This window comes from Mirounga leonina, unplaced genomic scaffold, assembly GCF_011800145.1.
Source record: "Mirounga leonina isolate KUSES-001 unplaced genomic scaffold, KU_Mleo_1.0 Mir_448, whole genome shotgun sequence".
NCBI classification, from domain to species: domain Eukaryota; kingdom Metazoa; phylum Chordata; class Mammalia; order Carnivora; family Phocidae; genus Mirounga; species Mirounga leonina.
Window position 1 is genome coordinate 1,084,980 of NW_023270758.1, and position 21,742 is coordinate 1,106,721.

The following is a 21,742-nucleotide window of genomic DNA, read 5'->3' on the forward strand; positions in this document are numbered from 1 at the left end:
AGCTGTCAGCTGCCACGTGCCCCAATGCATGGAGAAAGCCCCCTTGCAGGAGGAGAAAAGGAAGCCAACACACAGGCCTGGGAGAGCATGCTTATTGTCTCCCTATGTCCAATCTCCCCCTCTCCCTTTTACTGTTAGAAATCTCCTTCCTCAGAGTTTTGGCTACCCAGCCAGTGACTAAATTTACAGCCTCCCTTGTGGCTAAGCGTGGCCATGTGACAAGATAGGAGGAGCTTGGGTGTTTGATGACTTCATGGAGCCCAGCCACCTACTTGCCATGAACAACCTGCCTATTCCTGCACTGTTAGGTGAGAGAGAGAGAACTTTCTTTTCTTTTTTTCTTTTTTTTTAAAGATTTTATTTATTTGAGAGAGAATGAGAGAGAGAGAGAGAGCACATGAGAGTGGGGAGGGTCAGAGGGAGAAGCAGACTCCCTGCCGAGCAGGGAGCCCGACGCGGGACTCGATCCCGGGGCTCCAGGATCATGACCTGAGCCGAAGGCAGGCGCTTAACCAACTGAGCCACCCAGGCGCCCCGAGAGATAACTTTCTAACTTGTTGGAGCCACAGTATTTCCATGGTCTCTTGTTACAGCAGTCTAGTCCGTACCTCTATTAATGTGCAGGTGAAAAAGATATAGAAAACAGAGGTGCCTGGGTGGCTCAGTCGTTAAGCATCTGCCTTCGGCTCAGGTCATGATCCCAGGGTCCTGGGATCGAGCCCCACATCGGGCTCCTCACTCAGCGAGGAGCTTGCTTCTCCCTCTCCTCTGCCTGCCACTCCCCCTGTTTGTGCTCTCTCTCCCGGACAAATAAATAAATAAAATCTTTAAAAATAGTAATAAATAAATAAATAAATAAAATCTTAAAAAAAGATATCGAAAACAAAGAGCTCTGGATATAGTTGTCCCTGCAATGATAACATTATTACTTACAGAGTGGTAGGAGCTATCTTTAATGTTTACCTATAGTAGCTCATTTACTCCGAACCAATTCTGTGGGGGCACTATTGTCGTTCCCGTTGTACAGCCTAGGATACAGGGCAGAGAGATTAAGTAACTTGCCCAAGGCAATATTACCTTGCCTCTCAAGCTAGTCTTTTCCATGATTTGTTGTGTAAGCCAATAAAACCTCTTTCTTACTTAAGCTGGCTCAAGCTGGATTTCTGTCACTTGCAACAAAGCAGTCTGACTGAATTTTTGTCTACCAGCTTGCAGATTCCTCTATAGAGTGCCAACCATATGGTACGGAATTTTAAGACACTATTTCTTGAGTGCAAGCAAGACAATTCTCCCATGAAACCTGCTCCCGTTTAGCTTCTTAAACCACAACTGCAGCTATAAGACAACAGGGCTCATTGCAAGGAGATAGTCTTCTCAGAGGGGACACTGGGCTTCCTGTCTGTGGCAGACACTGTTGGATGATTCATCCAATAACCGCTCCCAACTCCCTTTCCCTTGCCTGCCTGAAAAAGCAAAATACTTTCTCAGTTTTCTGTACAGTGAGGGTTGGCCAGTGATACAATTTGTGGCAATGAAAGGTATTATAGCAGGGAGGAATTCCAGCATGGTGATTAAAAGTATGGGCTGTAGGGGTGCCCAGGTGGCTCAGTCAGTTAAGCATCTGCCCTCGGGTCAGGTCATGATCCTGGGGTCCTGGGATTGGGATCAAGCCTCCAGTCAGGCTCCCTGCTCAGTGGGGAGTCTGCTTCTTCCTCTCCCTCTGCCCCTCCCCCCTCTCGTGCTCTCTTTCTCTCTAAAATAAAATAAAATAAAATAAAATAAAATAAAATAAAATAAAATAAAATAAAATAAAATCTTTAAAAGTATGAGCTCTAGAACCAGAATGCTTTGACTCACTGTCATATTAGGTGTATAAATTTGGGCACTTTACTTAACGTCCTGTTTCTTGAGGAGAGTAACTGTACCTACCTCATGGTGGTTGTATTAAAAAGTTAATAAATGTACAGAACTCAGAAGAGTACCAGGTACATGGTAAACACCTTATAAGTATCAGCGATTGCTATTTTTGTCACCTCTATGTGCCAAATATGGAACAATCTCTAAGGCATATTGTTAAGTAAAAGCAGCAAGATGAGGGCGCCTGGGTGGCTCAGTTGGTTAAGCGACTGCCTTCGGCTCAGGTCATGATCCTGGAGTCCCTGGATCGAGTCCCGCATCGGGCTCCCTGCTTGGCGGGGAGTCTGCTTCTCCCTCTGACCCTCTTCCCTCTCGTGCTCTCTGTCTCTCATTCTCTCTCTCAAATAAATAAATAAAATCTTAAAAAAAAAAAATTAAAAAAAAAGCAGCAAGATGAGAAGAGCACATCTACCCTGTGCTCACAATTGTATGCATACAGAGGCTAAGGTATACATATCTATCTGCTTGTGCATGCAGACTGTCTCTGGTAGGATAGACCCAAAACTGTTAAGAGTAGCTGCCTCTGGGAAATAGAACATGGAACTGGGATTCTGGGATCGGGAATTTCTACTTCACTGTATGTCTCCTCTTTACTAACTGGATTGGATTTTTGCAATCATGTACTTGAGTTACTTAAGGCTTTTAAAATCATGTTTAAGAGGCTTTAAACAATCCCACTTTCTCTTAATTTTCACTGTTCACAACAAAATGGGCAGTCAAAAAAATGATATGTCAATTACATCTCAATTAAGCTGGAAAGGATAAATTGAAAAAGAAAATGGACAGTCAGTTGCATGGCAGTCAGCTAGCTTCCTTTTAGAGGTATTCAAACACAGGCTGGATGGCAATCTGTTAGACGTGCCCTGGAAGATCTCACTAGCTAATGGAGATTAGCTTAGACAACATCAAAGCTCTGTCAATTCCAAGATTTGCCTTCATGGTGGCACAAAAGAAGGGAGCTGGGGGAGATGCCAGGAAAGGACCAAAAAAAAAAAAAAAACCCCAAAAAACAAAACAAAACAAAACCCCTGCAACCATCACAGACTACTGGTATCAGACAGGGCACATAGCAGATGTGCTCTAAGGGTAAGCCTAGCCTCATCTGACCAGGGCAGAGCTGAATTGCACGGCTGTGCTGCCAGACAGACATGGGTGTGACTCCTGGGTCAGCCACTTTGTCACTGTAGGGACTGGACCAAGTTATCTAAGATCTTTGAGTTTTTTCTCATCTGTAAAATAGGAATAATATCCCCCTTACTGGGTTGGTGTGAGCCATAAGCAGACTAGTGAATGCAAAGTCTGTAGCAGGGCACCAGGCGTGCAGGGAAGTGGCCGAGGAAGTGAGGCAGCCATCACAGAGGGGGAGAGGGATCACCTTCAAGTGATTTGTTTCACGTGTCAATCTTTTAATGCATTAAAAAAAAAAGAAGAAGAACTGGAAAACAGTTTTACATTGACCTAGAGGAAATCATCACATATAGCCATTTTAACAAACCCCACAACCACATATTAAGTCCGTCCAGCTCCTGCTAGATCCTAACCTTCAGGGCTGAACCATCTTACCCTGTTCACAGCAGAATCAGAGCATTAAGCAAAGCCAAGGTTCTCAGACCCTCCCTTCTAAATCTTTTAGACCAAGAGGTCGGAGCAGAACCAGGCAGGGTTGTGTTATTACCCAGGAGATGGTTAAAAACAGCACTGGTAACTTCATTTACTCCTTGGGGCTCTGTGTCCACAGAATGATTTAAGAGGCCCCCATGTATATATGTGATTGGGTCCAGGTAGAGATATTTTGGTCTGAACTGTGAGGTTTATGGCAAATACAGAGCGGATGAATGGCTCTAGGCCAAGAGGACAAGTGTCACAAATGCTATGTCTTCAAGGAAATAAGGCATATGCTGTTGCCTGCAAATACTGTGAGGCAAGGAGTGACTGCCAGACTAGTCCATCCACATGGCAGACTCATACCTGGGTCTTTGCAAAAATAAAATCTGGGTGCTGGGGGCCCCCCTTCTAGTGAAAGCCAAAGGCCCTAGAATAGAATGCTAGAAAGTCTTTTATTAATCACCCTGGGTTAAAATAACACTTAAAGTCATTTCGGGAAGAAGAGAAATGCTAACCACCCCTCCTTTCAAGTTTTAGTAGCCAACAGGAATCTGGGCTCTGAAAAGTCACCAACACTTTCTCCCCCAAGACCATGAACAATTGTGGCAACTGGCCAAATGTGTTAGCTCAGGAAAGCTGGGAGCAACCCATGTGAGCGGTGTTCATTGTGGGCAGCTAATGGCCATGAGCAGTAGACCAGCTTCATAACCTCCACGCTGGGACAGTGCTCTGCTCTGCGGGCCAGGATCCCGTCATCCACAGGACCAAGGGGTGGGCGTGTTGGGAACAGATGATTCTGTGTTCCACAGATAATGGTATGAAGAGGCCGTTAATAGATAAGGTTTAAGCACAGCATTTGGACACAACTCCTCCAGACATTCTGTTATTAAAGTCTTAAGAGCTTAGAACCTGGAAGGATTGAGAAATTCTAAAGAATTAAAACCAGACAAACAAAAAAAGAGGGTGGAAGGTATCAAAGACACAAGAACTCTTTGTAGATGCTGGCTGGCTCACTTTGTCCCCAAGTTCATCTTAGAGCTCAAGCAAATTTGAGACACGAGGCAGAGACATTAGACCTGTGTCAAGGGCAAAAACTTCTGGTAGTAGCTCTTGGTGACGTCAATCATCAGCTCCTGGGTACATTCTGGGAGCTCCCCTGAAAACAGCCCTGGGGAAAGAAAGACCTGGTCAACCAACTGGAGCTGGGGGAGGCCAGCAGCTCTGATTTCGATTTAAACCACTACAGGGCCCTTTTCTTTACTCATGAGCATCTAAATTCTAGGTCTTCCAGCTTCAATGCTAGAATATTTCTACTGACTGTATCTTCAAGATGATATTTTTGTGTGTGGGGGGAGACAAATAACACAATTCCCCGAATGGATAAATATACATTACTGCATGATCTGAAGAGTTAAGGCATCTCCGACTACATGGGACGTTGTTCCAGACAAGGATTAGTCCATCCCCTGGATTCTGGTATGACACCTGCTGGGCAAGCCCAGGTGAGCACCCTTTGAGGTAAGAAACTGTTCTGTTGTTCATACAATGAAACTGAATCCAATCCCCAAACCTGCTACATACAGACAAATCATGGATGGGAGTAGAACAGAAATATCCTATCAAAAGACAAAAAATTGTATTTAAGGATTTCTGGGAAAGAGGCACTCTCATACACTATGGGCAGAAGTGTACATTCATATAACCGTTTGGAAGAGCAATTTTGGAAAATCTAGCAAAACTTTTAAAAGTTCATATTCTGTGACCTGACAATCCAACTTCTAAGAATTTATCCTACAAATATCCTTGCTCAACTGATCAATATATGTACAAGAATATTAATGCAGCAAAGTTTCTAATAGTGAAAAACCAGGTACAACGTCTAATGGTCCATTATACCAGGGAATGGGTCAGTTATACTGTGGTACATTTATGTAATGAAAACCATGCAACCATGAAAAGGAGTGAGGGGAATCTCTTCATACTGACAAGAAAAGATGCCCCAGATACACTGTTAAGAAAGCAAATTTCCAAACAGAATAGAAAGTGTGAATCTATTTATACAGGTCTAAACAGTTTTATATATCTGTGTAATACACACAAGTACATATATACACACATATGGTACACACACCTGTGCATTAATATACATACAAAACAAACACACTTGCACATATACAGAGAGAAAATAACAGGTAGGATAGAAAAAAAAGGTCTAAAAAATATAAAATTCTCACAGGCATCTTTTACAAATGAGCAGCCTATGTTAGATTTGCAAACATATGTTTGGTCTGCACAGTATTTAATCTTTTTAAAAAGTTAGCAACCAACACTCAAAAATTCAGAGATCCCACGTAGATATTCAGATTTTTAGCTCCTCATGAACTATCAGAAGTTCTTAGAATGTTAGGTCTGTACTCTTGGCCAGCCATGATAGGCTGTCACTTCAATCACGTCTGTCTGACTCCTACAGGCAGTTTTAGCTTTTTGGTTCCTTACCCAGGTTCTTTCTGGATGGTTTGCCTTTCATTTGTTCCACTACTCAGTGACATGCAGAGGAGCCCTCCAAAAATGTGCCAGTTGTCCTACAACCTTAGGCCTCTTTACTAAGGATGAAGATTACCAACAGCATTATCTAGATGGTTAGCATTTGTTTGTGAAACTACTAAAAACAAACATGGGAAGTATCCTGTCACAGTGCAGAAAGTACTGGACTCTAAATAAGGGGTCTTAAGAGCTAGTCAAGGCTTTCCCACGAACCAGCTCTGACCCTGTGGACGACCCAATCTCTCTAGGCCTGTTTCCCCATCTACACAATTATCTCTAAGGTCTCAGGCAGCTTGAATCCTCCATCAGAACCTCCAAACACAGCGCTTATTTGGATTTCAAATACCAAGTAGTGCCTCCCTGCCTTGGCCATCGATGCCCAAAGACCACAGTTGGTTCTAAGGACCCTGAATAAGTTAAAAGAGGTTAAGATATTTCTCTGGCAATATACTGCTCACTGCAGATCAGATACCTGTCTGACAATCAACCTAAAACGACTGCTGGGGCTGTTCGGATCTGCACTTGCTAAGAATGATGATACTTTCTCACAGTGGGAACCTAATATAGGGAGAATCTCACTCAGCAAGGTTCTTCCTCCTTTGCAAGAGCAAAAGCTGTTTCAGCTCTTCTGAAACAGCAGAACAGCCCATTTCCTCCCCAAAGAATCTGAATGGATGATTTTCTACATCTTTGAAATCCACAGTCAATGATCTGAGTGATGAGTTTTTTAATTGGAAAAGTAACTAAACCATCCAGGGGTACGTCTCATATATTGCCAAATCTCTCGCCATAAATAGCATCTTCCATCTGTGAATCTCTGGTGTGCCTCTGTCCATGTTGCATGAGTTCAACCACATAAAATCATATAGAGAAGAAAAGAGACTGCCTTGGGGAGGGGTGGGAGACATGAGGTTTTCTTCTTCCTTCTGTTTTTCTGTGTTTTCCAAGTTTTCTAGGAGGAGCATGTATCACTTTTGTTTGCTCACATGTTTGGCCACTGGGAACTCTGAGCTCACGAGGGCTTTACCTAAGGGCATTCCATTAGCCAAGGTCAAGAGGGGATATATTTGCTTCCCTTAGGTGTTCTAGAGCTATCGTTGGCCTTAGACCATGTTTTATGCCAACTTTTCAGTTTGGGCATTCCTGGGCAGTGTGGGAAGTATAAGTTCAAAATCCCAACCAACATGAAGGCATTGTTAGAATTCTCTGGAGAGACTTTTTCTTTTTCCACCTAGAGCCCAGACCAAGAGAGTCTTGCTTCTTTGTACTTTCCCTGTGCTGGTGGCAGGTTGACTCTAGATCAACTTTTATTGAGAGACCACCCTTCAAGAGGATCTCTCTGCCATATAAGGCTTTCTCTCTCATCCCCACAGAAGTATCAAACCCTAAACCACTCTACTTACTATGAAGATGCATAAACCTAACCATGCTTATAGTGTGGGTTTAGTCTCCTCTTTGTTTCTGACTCTTGAAATTTCCTTGTGAACTCAATTGTGCATTTAAAAAGATACTGGTTACATTTTTAGATAGCATTTCTAGGTAATCTGTAGCAGGAGAATTTTTAAATTAGCTAGATCAATACATTGTCAGAGACAAAAACTGCATGCATTACTTTTGTGAAGGAAAATGAGATTGAGCTTTCATAATCAACACCAAGCTTACCTGGGCAGCCTGAGAAGACGGTGAATGGTGGCACCACAGTTTCTGGGGGTAATACTGTGTTGTCAAGAATTTTGCAGCAATCTTTCAACACACATCGGCGCCCCTGAAATTAAAATCTTGTCACTAGGAAATACAGCAGGAATTGCTCGAGTAAAAGTTGCCTGTCTGCTGCATGGAATGCTATTTTATATATTCTCCATTCATGATATCATACAATAGACAGGGCCAATGACAAGAGGTTTGGCCACAATTCCCTACTTCAGGTGACAAGCAGGAGGAGGTAGGGGTACGAGTGTGTGTGTGTGTGTGTGCGAGTGTGTGTACATGAACTTGGGGAAGGAATTGTATGCTAGGGACAGTTCAGGTTATCTTAGGTATTACAGACTGAAATTCAGTCTCCCAAGAGTTGTAGAATTTTCTGTCTTTTTTCTTAAATTTAGTGGACATTTACTTTTTTGCTTGTCCAACATTTGATCCCCTTTCTTCTGGTAACAGAACCTGTATTGTCCTTGGTAATACCCCTCTGCCCATGACAGTCCCCTATCCTAACCCCAAACCCCAAGCCTGGCCACAAGGACTGTTTTATGGAATGAGCCAAATCAGTCTGATGAATCACAACATCAAGGCTTCTGCTGGGACTACTGGGAAAGGAAGCTCTTTCCAGTGGGGTTTCTAGAGGACAGGACAGACATTTAGACCAACTGTCTTGTTTCCAAGAGGGAAGAATCTGCCTGACAGCCTCCCAAAGGAAAGCGGGAAAGAGAAAGAGATTAATTCTCATGACATCAATTGAACCCCTGGAGCCACCTGTGCATAGAATTAGGGTCTACTTTTGTACTCTTGGTTCATATTAGCCAATATGTTCGTTTTGAAAGTTTAGGCCAAGCCTTATGCTTGACTTTATCCACTGTTGCCACTTTTGAATTCTGCATCACCCACAGCATTTTGAGGGCAAGAAATAAGGTCTGGTAGATCCATCTGTTTCCTGGGTTAAAGGAAAGGGAAGGCTTCTTCTACATACAGATTAAAGTTGTGCCTCAGACTACCTGCTGAGTAAGTGAAAGTTTTGGTCTTCACTGACTGCACTTACATCACCAGGGCCTGTGAGTTCACTTGTGTCCTGGTCAGAGGATCTGATAAAACATACTTGACTGACAATGTGGAATCCCTAACAACATCAGGACAATGCTAACCTGTCTAGATCTCAGATTTTACCGAAGAATATGAAAGATACTTTGATTTGGTTGTATTAAAAATTTCCCAATTATTAATAAATGCCCAAATCATAAGTATTTCCAGGAATTTCCAGGTAGATTGCTAAATGAATTTTTTAGAAAGCTTATACCTTGAAGGTCTGAATTTTTTAAGTGACTACTAAGCTGTCTCTGGCGAGGTGGATAACAGCCTTGGCAACACTTGGCACTATCTGTAGCTCAGAAACAAGTTATAACCGCAGCTCTCCATTCATTCTTGGAAAGTTCTCTCCCATGAATTACCTGCTAGTGGCAATTCCCAAAATACAGCAGCTGGCCAGCTCCCCGGGTGACTCCCAAATTAACCCAAAGATGTCCTATGACACCTATGCTCCTAATAATTCTGATTAAGCGCATAGGGCACTGGGGAAAGAAGCAGAATGTGCTGCATGAGGCATGACACATTCACACAGAGGGATCTGCAGACAAAGGGCCCTGGAAAAGAAGAGCAGTGAGAATAAAACTTCCGCTGTGTACCACCGGCCACCACACAGCCTGGAGGCACCTGCTGTGTCCACTCATTAGCCATTCTGCCCACTCAGGTAAATGATGCTTAATCAGCTTCCAGAGCATTCTGGGCAAACTGATCAATTAAACAGCAGTAAAAGTCAAAACACGGGTACTTCTTAGGCATGAGTGCATTGGCAATAGATGAGGAGGTGAAAAGCTGAAACCACTTCTTTATTCTTTCCTAGAGGACTTTCCCAGGAGGAGTCAAGAACTCCATGTTGCCAGTATTACAGCTACCTGTATTTCCAGATACAAGTTATTCAGCATCTCTGAGCCTTGGGTTCCTCGTCTGGGAAACAGGACATAAAACCAAACCACAGGGCCGCTGTGAGGATTAGAGACAATAAATGTAAAGCTCACAGCACGGTAACAGAGACTATGAAGATTGTCTGTGAGGCTTTTCCTGCAGGCATCTGGGCAACTCTGACTGGCAACTATACCCTCACACATCCGAAAGGAGTTAGACCACCAAATGGATGCTATCGGAAGGATCTGTGGGTCATGGGGACAGCTGGACTCTAAAAAGAGTCCCTGCTAGCTCCAAGATTCTAGAGTTGTAAAATAATCTTTCTCCTGAGATTACTTGAGAATTTGTAAAAGGCTCAGCAAATAGGTACTTATGTCTGAACTGATGTATCAGAAAGGGGCACAAAAAAGCAGAGCAAGACAAGAAGACTAGAACTCCCTACGCACTGGGAAGAGTATTTGGATTTTAATGTTTCAGACATTTAGCTCCAGGGATAAAGGACGGGGCTAACACACTAGGCTACTATGAGCATGTCATCACTTTGCGGAAGAAAAAGAAAAATCCAGCTGTGGCTTAGAAAGCCAACTTCTGTCACACAGAATGAGGGGACAGGATGGATTTCACAATTTCCCCCCTTTCTTCAATATCATGCCAAATGAAAGACCCTCTGTCTCTAATATATATGAAGGGACTCCTTTGGAGGAGAATATTTGGCAAAACAACCACTTCCCTTAATTCTGAGTGACAGGCCGGATTGATGTTTTCCACAGCAGTGTGGTTCTCCACTGCACGGTCCATCTTTGCTGTGCTCTCGTGGCTTGCAGAATGTGACCACAGGGTTTCTACAAGTATTTTATACTTGAGTATTATCCAGAAGAGAGAGCTGCCTCTGTATTATTGGGAATAACATGAAAAGTCCTTGGCTTTTCCTAGAAGCTAGGATTTGGGTACAAATTTAAAATATAGGAAACTGGGGTGCCTGGGTGGCTCAGTCGTTAAGCGTCTGCCTTCGGCTCAGGTCATGATGCCAGGGTCCTGGGATCGAGTCCCACACCAGGCTCCCTGCTCAGCGGGAAGCCTGCTTCTGCCTCTCCCACTCGCCCCTGCTTGTGTTCCCTCTCTAGCTGTGTGTCTCTCTCTGTCAAATAAATAAATAAAATCTTAAAAAAAAAATATAGGAAACATTTTCCCTAACTCTTAAGGCAGTTCAACTCTGGTCATTAGCATTCTCACCCAGGATGTTCTCATAAATCCCAACTGAAATCAAGCTCTTCATCTAAGAATACTGAGAAATCCAACTTCGTAAAGCCTTGGCCAGATGAAACAAGTAGATGCCAAGGCTCCTGTGGACCAGGATCCCACATGTCCACTGAGCAAGGGCCCACTTGTACCCCACATGCCCATCACCCTGAACTACTTGGAGTTCCCCTAATGTCATATCCCTTGTCCCCACTAGACTGTACGATCCTGGAGGTAAAGCAACAGGTAGGCCATAGAGCAGGCATGGCTATTCATTAAGCCTGGGTTCAAATCCCAGCTCTACCACTTCATAGCTCTGTCAAATCCCCTAATTTCTAAGGTCTTCAGGCTTGTTGTCTGCAAATAGGGATAATAACAGTTAACTACCACCTTGGATGGTTATGAGGGTCAAATGGAAAAATCAAAGGCAAGAGTTTAACATCTTATAGAAGAGGTTAGATAAAGTTTAGCCGTGATTACGGATGCCTAGAAAACTCCAAATCCAATAATAATTCGAGTAGACCAGAAACTACTTCTACCCTCCTTGGCCACAGAAGCAGAGGCCCACTGATGTGAGGAACGGGAGATGGAGGGGCAGTAAGGCCATTTAGCCAGCCAAGACACCATACTCACAATCACACAGTTCTTGCCAACGTGAACATAAGAGCCAATCTGAGCTGCGTTGACCACACAATCTTCCTCAATAAAGACATGGTCCCCGATATGTAAAGGAAAGAATGCAACGCTGGAGAAGGAAAAGAAGATGAACAAAAGAAAATGTCAAGGTGATTTGCTTTTGGTCAAGGTTTATAGAACTGCTGATCATACTCTCAACTTCATCATCTCATCTTAATAAGATTGTTCCTAAAAGGAAGGAATCCTCAGGCTAGGAGAATTCTGTAATGTTGAAGATGAATGGGATTACTAGCTCAAAATCAGAAATATTGGACCAAGCAGTGTGCAAGGAAACAGGAAGACAGAAGCAGCGAGACCTTCCAAGCTAAAAGGGCTGGCACCAAATGAATGCGTGTTTTGCTCATTCCTGCCTCCTTGGAAATGCTCATAGGTCACATTTTTGGTAATCTGCCCTACAATGTTGTAGGAGACTGACATCAGTTCCTGGGATATATTTTCTACCATTCAACATTCCAAAAATTTGTATATTTTTGATTTTACTGAATTTACTGAGTACCTACTGTATGCCAGACTCTATGCTAGAAATTGGAGATAGAATGGCAAGCAAAAAGGACACTATCTGGCCCACGAGGAGCTAGCAATCAAGAAAAGAGAGATTAAACAAATGCTTATATAAGTAATTAATTACAAATATGATAAGTACTACAAAGTAAAAAATACCAAGTTATAAGTGAAGACTTCACCTAGATTGGAAGTTTGGTAAAAGCTTAATTGAAAGTGACATTTAAGGGGCACCTGGGTGGCTCAGTTGGTTAAGCATCTGACTTCAGCTCAGATCATGATCTCAGGGTCCTGGGATCGAGCCTTGTGTTGGGCTCTGCACTCAGTGGGGAGTCTGCTTCCTCTCTCCTTCTCCCTCTGCCCATCCCCATGCTCGTCTGTCCTCTTGCTCTCTCAAATGAATAAATAAAATCTTGAAAAAAAAAGTGACATTTAAGCTAAGAATTGAAGGAGGAGGAGTCAGTAGGCTTTCTCCAGACTTCTGACATCATTGCCATTCTCCATGATTCCTCAAATGTTACTGACTATGGTTCTATGATCACATCTACAGTAACTTCAGTACCTTGGGATGGAAAATATTTGGACTAGAACTAAAATAAAGTAGCTGGATGCTCACTGGCTCTATCTAGTCCTGTGCTCTATTTTGTCAGAGATGATATCTGTCCTCCCTGGAGCTATAGTTTATTTAAATCTTCCTTAATCTATTCATATTTTTGATCTGGGACCCTTGTGTGACAATGAATTCCTTGATCTTATCAGTCTACAGCAGCACTGTCAGCACCTGAATTTTAAATTAAAAATTCCAAACTTGATATTATTATCTGGTTCTTATATTGAGGATACATGGGGTGGGGGACAGAGGAATCCATGGTCACTTGCTGTTCATGTGTTGCTATTTACACTTTTGTATTCCTGTATTTCTCATGTGGACTATTCCTATTTACACATCCTACTGTTCACCAATAAACCCCCTATTTATTCTCAGAGCTCTTCCGAGACCATAGCCAGCACAGTAACGCCTCTATCAGAAGGGGGAGCCAACGACTCTGGCAGAGTACCTGTCACAGTGTAGAACCATGAAAGCCCACCACAAGGATTTCTTGTTTCCCCCCAAAAGCCTTCTGAGCTAATGAGCAAATGTTTTCACGTGAATGATTTGCAGTGATTCCCTGCTCCCATTCCTGTCTGTGATGGAAAGCCTGGAGTCTGACTTCATTCTGAGACATGCAGGATGATTCCTGTGTGCTTTACTCCCAGGTATTACAGTCTGAGTTGGTTGCTCTCTTTATTGTTCCTCCCTAACCAAGTTCAGCCCTATGATAGGAGTGTCACAATACACAGTGGCTATCACATTATAGTATCACATTCTATAGTAGCCATCTCTGTATGTGTTTCTACTACTAGGTTTTTGAGAACTTTGAGGCAGGAACGCTATTTCATCCATCTTTACGTACCCACCTTATAATGAAGTGACTGACATAAAGAAAGCACTCAATCAATGCTTGTTGAATTACTCAATGTATTGCAGATGGTGCCATAGGTAGGAGCCAGGAGGGAAAAGAGGGAGAGAGGCAAAAGAACAACAACAACAACAACAAAAATACCAGCACATCAGGCATGGTGGACAGTTTTCCTGCCCTGTCCATGCCCTTCCCTGGATAATCCTTACTCCCACTGAGAAAACAGTGGGCTTGACTTGCCCCTGCCCTCTGAGTCAAAACTGTTTAGACCAGAGGTGGGCACTTAACTCCAGTTGAGCCAATCAGATTCCCTCTGCCAAGATTCTGGAAATAAGACCTAAAATCTTTGGCTACTATCTTTTGAAGCCTGAATAAAGAACTGATATAAATAAGGGGCTGAGGCAGCATGGTTGGCTCCATGAGAAAAGGGGGAAGATGAAGCCAACGTGAAAGAGAGGAGAGGGAGGCAGAAATGCAGGGACAAAGAACGACAAGAAACAACATAATCTCGGTGACAGAGCAATAGTCAGCATAGTTGTCTTGATTCTGGCTAGCTGTCCAATTACAGGTTCTAGTCCCTATGAAGCCTGGCCCCTTTTCCTACCCTTATATTCCGTTAAATATGCCTGCATCTCTTCATCAGAACCCCTTCTGCCTTTGCCAATTTAAGTGGATTCTGTTTCTGGCAACCAACCAACAACTAGACTAAGATAACCACCACCAGAGTTGCGTTCATTACAGTGAATTCCTCCTCAGTGACCCAAACAATAGCACAGACCTGCTCCTTATACCACAACTCAATACCCGGAATACACCACCCATAGCAGCATCCCGCACAATACTGAAACAAGGTAAGTAAATTACATACCCTTTGCTGAATTTCTTGAACGGTGGCCTTATGACACTCCGACTTTTCACAACACAATGACGTCCAACTCTTACATTTGCTAGATCCCCTCGGATAATACAGTCATTCATCACAATGGTCTACAAAATAAAGCACATTTTAAAAAGCTACCAACATAGCCTAAAACACAACAAAAAAGACTAGGTAAGTAGACACTGATTGAAGTTATGCTATGATCTACTGAGTCACATGTTCTGTCAAAAGAGATAACTTTAAGGTAAAGAGAACTGCCCTCCTAACACTGACTCAGTTAGGGGCGCCTGGGTGGCTCAGTTGTTAAGCGTCTGCCTTCATTTCGGGTCATGATCGCAGAGTCCCAGGATCGAGTTCTGGGATCGAGTCCTGCATTGGGTTCCCTGCTCAGCGGGGAGTCTGCTTCTCCCTCTGCTCTTCACCTTGCTTGTGCTCTCTTTTTCTCTCTCTCTTTCTCAAATAAATAAATAAAATCTTAAAAAAAAAACAACACTGACTCAGCTGAAGATGTTCCCAGCATATCATGAGCTCTGCCCTTAATATCCCATAAATAAGACTCGTTGAATAAACAGACCTTTACTAAGAATGCCTGTAGTTGACCTAGTTTACTCACCACCTCAGATTCACTTGATTCTACCCGCCCTTAAGCCTTGGCTGCTTGCTCAGTGAGAATCCAGGCTGCTCCTACCTTTGTCCAATCTCCCAACACTACTGACTACCTCCAACTTCATGCTCCTGGAGGTAGGCCTACTGAGCTCCTGGTTCCTCTCCCAAATTCTGGACTCAGATGAAGTGCTACACTGCAGGGTATGATATCCAACTGCCCCAAAGATTGCCTGGATGGGCTTCAGGGTGAATTATGTAACTCAGAAGTTTGGGGGAATTAATGCCCCATACTTGGTAAAGAGTAGGCATTCTGGAAGTGTCTTTTGAATAAATGGGGTAAAAAAAATAAAATTGCATATGGCTGGGGTTACAGCTGGACAAGTAAGCTGGGCCTAGGGCTTATGAGGCATTATGTATACTGAGTACAGAAGCTTAGGCTTTTTCCCTAGAGGATATAGAGGATATAAGGAATCAAACTTTTTAAGCAGAACACACTGAATCTTCATTTTAGAAATATTATTCTGAAAGCAGTCTAGAGTGAAGGGAGAGGGCAGGTAAGACTGGAGGGAAAGTGACACTTTAGATGACTACAGTGGATCAAGGTAAAATGAGAGAATGGGCCTTCTCTATGACAATAGTTGTGCATGAAGAAAAGAGAAATACAAGGTAGAGGAATCTGATCAAGCCTCCAGATCTACTAATTAAGAGGGAGGAGAGGGGCAGAAAGACTGCATTCAACAACCATGGAAATAGAATTGACCAAATTCAAAATTTGAAAATTCTACAGAACAATGAGCCAGTTTCTTCAACATATAAGTGGGATGGAGAGAAAAACAGGCTGGGGGAAAAGAACTGTTACAGGCTTAAAGAGTCCTGAGAGATATATCAACCAGATGCAATGTGTACTTGACCTTGTTTGGATCCTGATTTGAATAAACCAACTATAAAAAGACATGTTAAGATACTAGAAAGATTGAACATGGACAGAGGATTAGATGATAGTAGGAAATAACTGGCTTCTTAAAAAATATATCATGATAAGGGTACTCTACTCATTTTTTAAAATCTTTAAATCTTAGTGATATATATTAAGTATTTATGGGTGAAATAATACAGTGTTTGCAATTTGCTTTAAAATACCCCAACTCCCTGCTCTGCCCCTGGTCAAAATAGGTATGGGTTTGTGGGGCAGGTACAGAGATGAAACAAGGACGTCAGAATATTGCTAACTGCAGAAGCTGGTGAATGAGTATATGGAGATTCATTATATGTTCTCTCTACTTTGGTACATGTCTTAAAAGTTGCATAATAATACTGCCCATCTATAAAAAGTAATGAATTGTTAATCCACTAATGTACACAACATGGATAAATCTCAAAAACATTATGCTGAGTGCAAGAAGGCTGACAACAAAGAGTACATGATTCCCATTACAGGCAACTCTAGAAAATGCGAAAGTAATCTCTATTGGTCTTACACCAGTGGTTATCTGGGGCCAAGGGTAGTAGGAGGACTGACAGCAGAGGGGTCCAAGGAAATGAGGGTGATAGAAATATTTTATATCTTAATTGTGGTTGCAGAGGTGTAAGCATCAGTCAAAACTTGTCAAACTGAGGGGCGCCTGGATGGCTCAGTTGGTTAAGCATCTGCCTCAGCTCAGATCATGGTCCCAAGGTCCTGGGACTGAGCCCCAAATCAAGCTCCCTGCTCAGTGGGGAGCCTGCTTCTCCCTCTCCCTCTGCTCCTACCCCCTGCTTGGGCTCTCTCTCTCTCAAATAAATAAATCTTAAAAAAAAAACACCAAAACTTGTCAAACTGCACACTTAAAATGGGTACAATTCATTGTATGTAATTATGTCTCAATAAAGATAACTTTTAAAATGTTCCACTAGAGGGGCACCTGGATGTCTCAGTAGGTTAAGCGTCTGCCTTCGGCTCAGGTCGTGATCTCGAGGTCGTGGGATCAAGCCCTGCGTCGGGTTCCCTGCTCAGCGGGGTGTCTGCTTGTCCCTCTCCCTCCGGCCCTCTCCCTGCCTCATGCTCTCTCTTGCCCACTCTCTCTCTCAAATAAATAAAATCTTTAAAATAAATGTTCCACTGTAAAACGTTAAAAATGGAAAAAAAGGGAAGAGAATCTATATGACTTGGTCATTGTTTTGATATTGGGGAAAGAGAGAAAGGGAATCTAGGATGAGAGTTTAGAATGGGGTAAGCGATTCTGGGGACTGGACTGGATGGCAAATTCAATTGTGAAATGCTATTTGAGGTACCTGTTGGATGACCAACAGGCAGTTGAAATGAAGGTCTGGGGCCCAGGACAGAAGAGGTAGATGGGGAATACAGGTGAAATTAGATATGTCACTAACCTGACATATACAGGTGAATTTAGATATGTCACTAACCTGAACACGAGGCTCTGAGAAATTACTAAAAAAGAAGTGGGCTCATACTTCAAAGAGTTTACCAATCTCACCTGCATATGTTTGGTCTATAAAACCTCTATCAGTAAAAAGACAATTTCTCATCAGCTGCTGACTATAAAGGACTATAGTTCGTCTTGGTTTTTAAAAATGGTCTCCTTCAAGTTTAAAGAGATATCTGTTTCTAGTATGTACTCTTTCATCTGAAATCCTTCATTTACTTTAATCATTGTTTTCTGTTTATGCTTCCATCTACAATCAGAGAAAATGACTTCCTTTTCTTTGGAAGGAAGCAGAATACCAAGAGTTCTGAGTATTTGGTAATGGTTGTTTTTGTTTTACTGTGTTTTAAACAAAGATAGCAATCTTAATCTGGAAATAAAGAAAATCCACAGAAGTCCCTCAGGCAGCCTAAATTACACTCCCATTTGAAGAAGCAAACATGAAAAACATTAAGTAATGGATAATCACAGGAGGTCAAAGAGATTTAGCATGAGGGACTCAAATCCTGGTTTCCTATCTCATAAAGAATGGAGCTGAAGATGAGAAGTCAGATTCAAAAGAGAGGCAGCAGGATGTTAAAATGAAAGTGAGTGCACATAAGGACCTCACAGGGAAGAATATGGTAGTAGAGCAGAGTTCACGAACTCGACAAAAGATGAGGCAGAGGTGGGAAGCTGGAGGTCTAAGAACTGTGCCCAGAAACCTGTTTTGTTTGGCTCATGCACCTTGTTTCATCATTTGAATTTAATGCTATTATTTGAATAGCGGGACATTTTGCATTAAAAAAATCCAGATTTCCAATTTGTTTTGAGAAAATATAGGTCTATATTCCCACATGGCAACAATCAGCTTGAGCTTAGCTAGGACAAGTATTCTTCAATTCACCAGGCCCCGCCACTCTCCGTTGTTGGCACCCAGTCTTCCTTACTCATTTGATCCTTGCCTATCCCTGCAGGCACTATAATACCTCATGTAAGGGTTTAGGAAAATAGAAGTCTTACAGTTCTGAAAGGGACAAAACAAAAAACTGGGAACAAAATAACCAGTAGGAGAGGGGATAAATGGAACTGTACACAGTAGTGAAAACGCACAAACCACAGTGAATCTTAGAAACAGAATTGAGAACAATGGTACTTAGTGTGATAGGTGTTTCCTACTGTGGTTATTATAAGTGAGTGTAAAAAAAGTAAGTAACAGAAAGCCAAGTAAAGCTAAACTATATACGTATATAGTTTACATGGATGTAAACGTGTATATATGTATTAGTTTACATCCTACAACATACATGAACTTTGAAACATTATGCTAAGTGAAATAAGCCAGGCAAAAAAGGACAAATATTATATATCTAGAATAGGCAAATTCACAGAGACAGGAAGTGGATTGAGGTTATTAGTGACTAGGCGGGGTGTGGGGGGCAGGGGTGGGGAGACGGGTAGGGAGATGGGGAGGAAACAGGGAGTTATTCCTTAATGAGTATAGAGCTTCTGTCTGGGTGATTAAAGTTTTAGAAATAGATAGTGGTGATGATTGCACAATGGTTGTAAATAGAATTTTTTTTTTTAAGTAGGCTCCACACCCAGCGTGGAGCCCAATGCGGGGCTTGAACTCATGACCCTGAGATGAAGACTTGAGCTAAGATCAAGAGTAGGATGCTCAACCAAATGAGCCACCCAGGCACCCCAATTGTAAATATAATTAATGCCAATGGATCGTACACTTAAAAACAGTTAAAGTGGCAAATTTTGTCACATATATTTTATCACAATTTAATAAAGAAATGTTCCCTACAAAATCACAGAAAATGTTTTGAAATTACCTGAGGGATTTCTTTTTCTTTTTTTTAAGGTTTTATTTATTTGTTTGACAGAGAGCGAGAGACACAGTGAGAGAGGGAATACAAGCAGGGGGAGTGGGAGAGGGAGAAGCAGCCTTCCCAGGTGCCCACCTTAGGGATTTCTTAAAAACTCCACACACTGGGGCGCCTGGGTGGCTCAGTCGTTAAGCATCTGCCTTCGGCTCAGGTCATGATCCCAGGGTCCTGGGATCGAGTCCCACATCGGGCTCCCTGCTCCACGGGAAGCCTGCTTCTCCCTCTCCCACTCCCCCTGCTTGTGTTCCTTCTCTTGCTTTGTCTCTCTCTGTCAAATAAATAAATAAAATCTTAAAAAAAAAAAACAAAAACCTCCACACATTTGCTAATGAGTCAGATTAGGGTTAACTGAATTTTCTAATTTTGTGCAGGAACAGTGTGTCTATAATTACTAATTATACCTAATTACTGAACTATATTTCTTTCTATTAAATCTCATGATGAGCTAATGGAGATAGTAATTGTGTCTCTACTGAAAAAAATTTATGATTGCTTGATTATAGTGAGACTGTTTTCCCTTTGAAGTTAGAGATGTAACATTTTAAAGAAAAATGGCAGGAAAAACTATGGGTTCAGTGTTTGTCAAGTTCAAATATATCTTGATATTTTCTCTGGTTCTGAAATGTCCTAATATTATTCCCAAGTTTATACTCATCTCTCTGCTATTTCAATTTATTTAGACTACAAATTTTCAGCTTTTCATATTCCATTTTGCAAATCTGTTTCATAGTTTAGTGTCTTTTCCAATTCTCTCTCTTTTTTAAGATTTTATTTATTTGACACAGAAAGAGAAAGCGCACAAGCAGGAGGAGAGGCAGAGAGGGAGAAGCAGGCTCCCCGCTGAGCAGGGAGCATGACTGGGGCTCAATCCCAGGACCCTGAGATCATGGCTTGAGCCAAAGGCAGACATTTAACCGAATGAGCCCCCCCCATTCTCAAATTAATTTTAAGAGTTTCAGTTGATGCTGAATCATTATTACTAAACAGTTAATTATACTACTATACTTTACAGCTTCTACACTAAAATATTTTGTTGCCTATTTATGTTTGTGTCCAGTAGTTTAGGGCACACCACAGTACTTTAAAATAATTTCAGTTCTGGGTGCCATGGTATACCATTCCTGGCATAAAGGGGAAAAGGTTTTCTGTTGCCTCCTTTTATTGAATCTTTTTTGGATTCAATAAAATTTGGAGAATTAAAAAGAGAATTTTTCAATGTACAGCAATAAATGGGAGACATGGCAACATATTATCTGCCCTCCCAATGTGATAATTAGTGGAAAGAAAGCAAAGATATGCATCCTGGAACTGGCTTGGTCCCTTACCTTGCCATTTAGAACGATGTTCTGACTTCCACACAATACGGACTGGCGACTAACTTTGTTTCCAGATGCCTGAAAGCAAAGAGCAGAAAATGGGGATAAGCAAACTGAGTGGATTCTGGACTACAGGTTTCCATCAAGAAAGCTGCTACTGGAGAGGAAAGGACTTGAAACGGGGCAAAGTCCTCAATGGAATGAGTACAGGATATCAAAGCAAGGATGGATTTGGAAACTACGGATTCCAAGAAGGGATCCAGAATTTGGATGTGGTAGGTCTAGAGCCTAATAACGTCAGACACGGGGATTCAAGTTTCAGTTCTATACCCAGGATAATGACTTAACCGATATCAGAGTTGCAAGAATTCATAGCAACGCGGAATGAGCACCTACCCTACTTCGATCAATTTACACACATCATGTATTGACTATAAAGGACCTAACCGTCTTTTAGCACACAGTAATAAATTACGACACGTTAGTTTAAAAAAAAAACCTTCCGAAAGGCCCGAAGCCTGGAGTTGTTATTGATACTAAGGTGGATGAGATTTGTCCGGCTTTCTGGAAGGCATTTTATCTTTAGGAAATCAGGAATAAGTAGAAAAGCCTAAACTGGCCATGCAAGGAATAAATAACAAAGCTGGGCCATTCACTAAGTGATCTAAGTAATCTCGGACTAAACGCCAAAGGGACCCAGGGTGGGGCAGGGACAGGATGGGGACACCAGCCTCAAAGGGACGCAGGCTCGGAAAAGAGAGGGCAGATGTCTAGACACGCGCACCGTCTCGATGTACTCGGACTTGTTGTAAAGCAGCTCGCCCAACTCCATGGCCACCAACTCCTTCTCGCAGCTCCGGTTCCTGTCAAAGCCTGTCAGCCGGTCAGTCAGACTGGGATTCAGGCTACTTCCGGCCGCTCCTCCACTTCCGCTCTGGGCGCCCTCCGCTCTTCTCCGCAGCTCGGCTCTCCGCTAGGCGGCCCCGCTCTATTACTCGGCCGTCTCCAG

General features: G+C 42.4%; 1 protein-coding gene across 1 annotated transcript; it reads right to left on the reverse strand.

The window, feature by feature from the left end:
• Positions 1-3,302: 3,302 nt before the first annotated feature.
• On the reverse strand, positions 3,303-21,687 carry DCTN5 (dynactin subunit 5). The gene is made up of 6 exons (XM_034988045.1): positions 21,518-21,687; positions 20,743-20,811; positions 14,503-14,621; positions 11,611-11,722; positions 7,729-7,831; positions 3,303-4,690 (listed from the first exon to the last, which is right to left on the reverse strand). The coding sequence occupies exons 1-6, from the start codon at positions 21,563-21,565 to the stop codon at positions 4,593-4,595; spliced, it is 549 nt and encodes a 182-aa protein (XP_034843936.1). The 5' UTR covers positions 21,566-21,687; the 3' UTR covers positions 3,303-4,592.
• Positions 21,688-21,742: the final 55 nt, after the last annotated feature.

Coding starts and splice junctions, on each gene's coding strand:
- DCTN5 (XM_034988045.1), bottom strand. CDS start 21,565: ATGGAGTTGGGCGAGCTGCTTTACAACAAGTCCGAGTACATCGAGACG. Junction 20,812..21,517: donor AGTCCGAGTACATCGAGACG/GTGCGCGTGTCT, acceptor CTTTGCTTTCAG/GCATCTGGAAACAAAGTTAG. Junction 7,832..11,610: donor TTGGCAAGAACTGTGTGATT/GTGAGTATGGTG, acceptor TTTTAATTTCAG/GGGCGCCGATGTGTGTTGAA.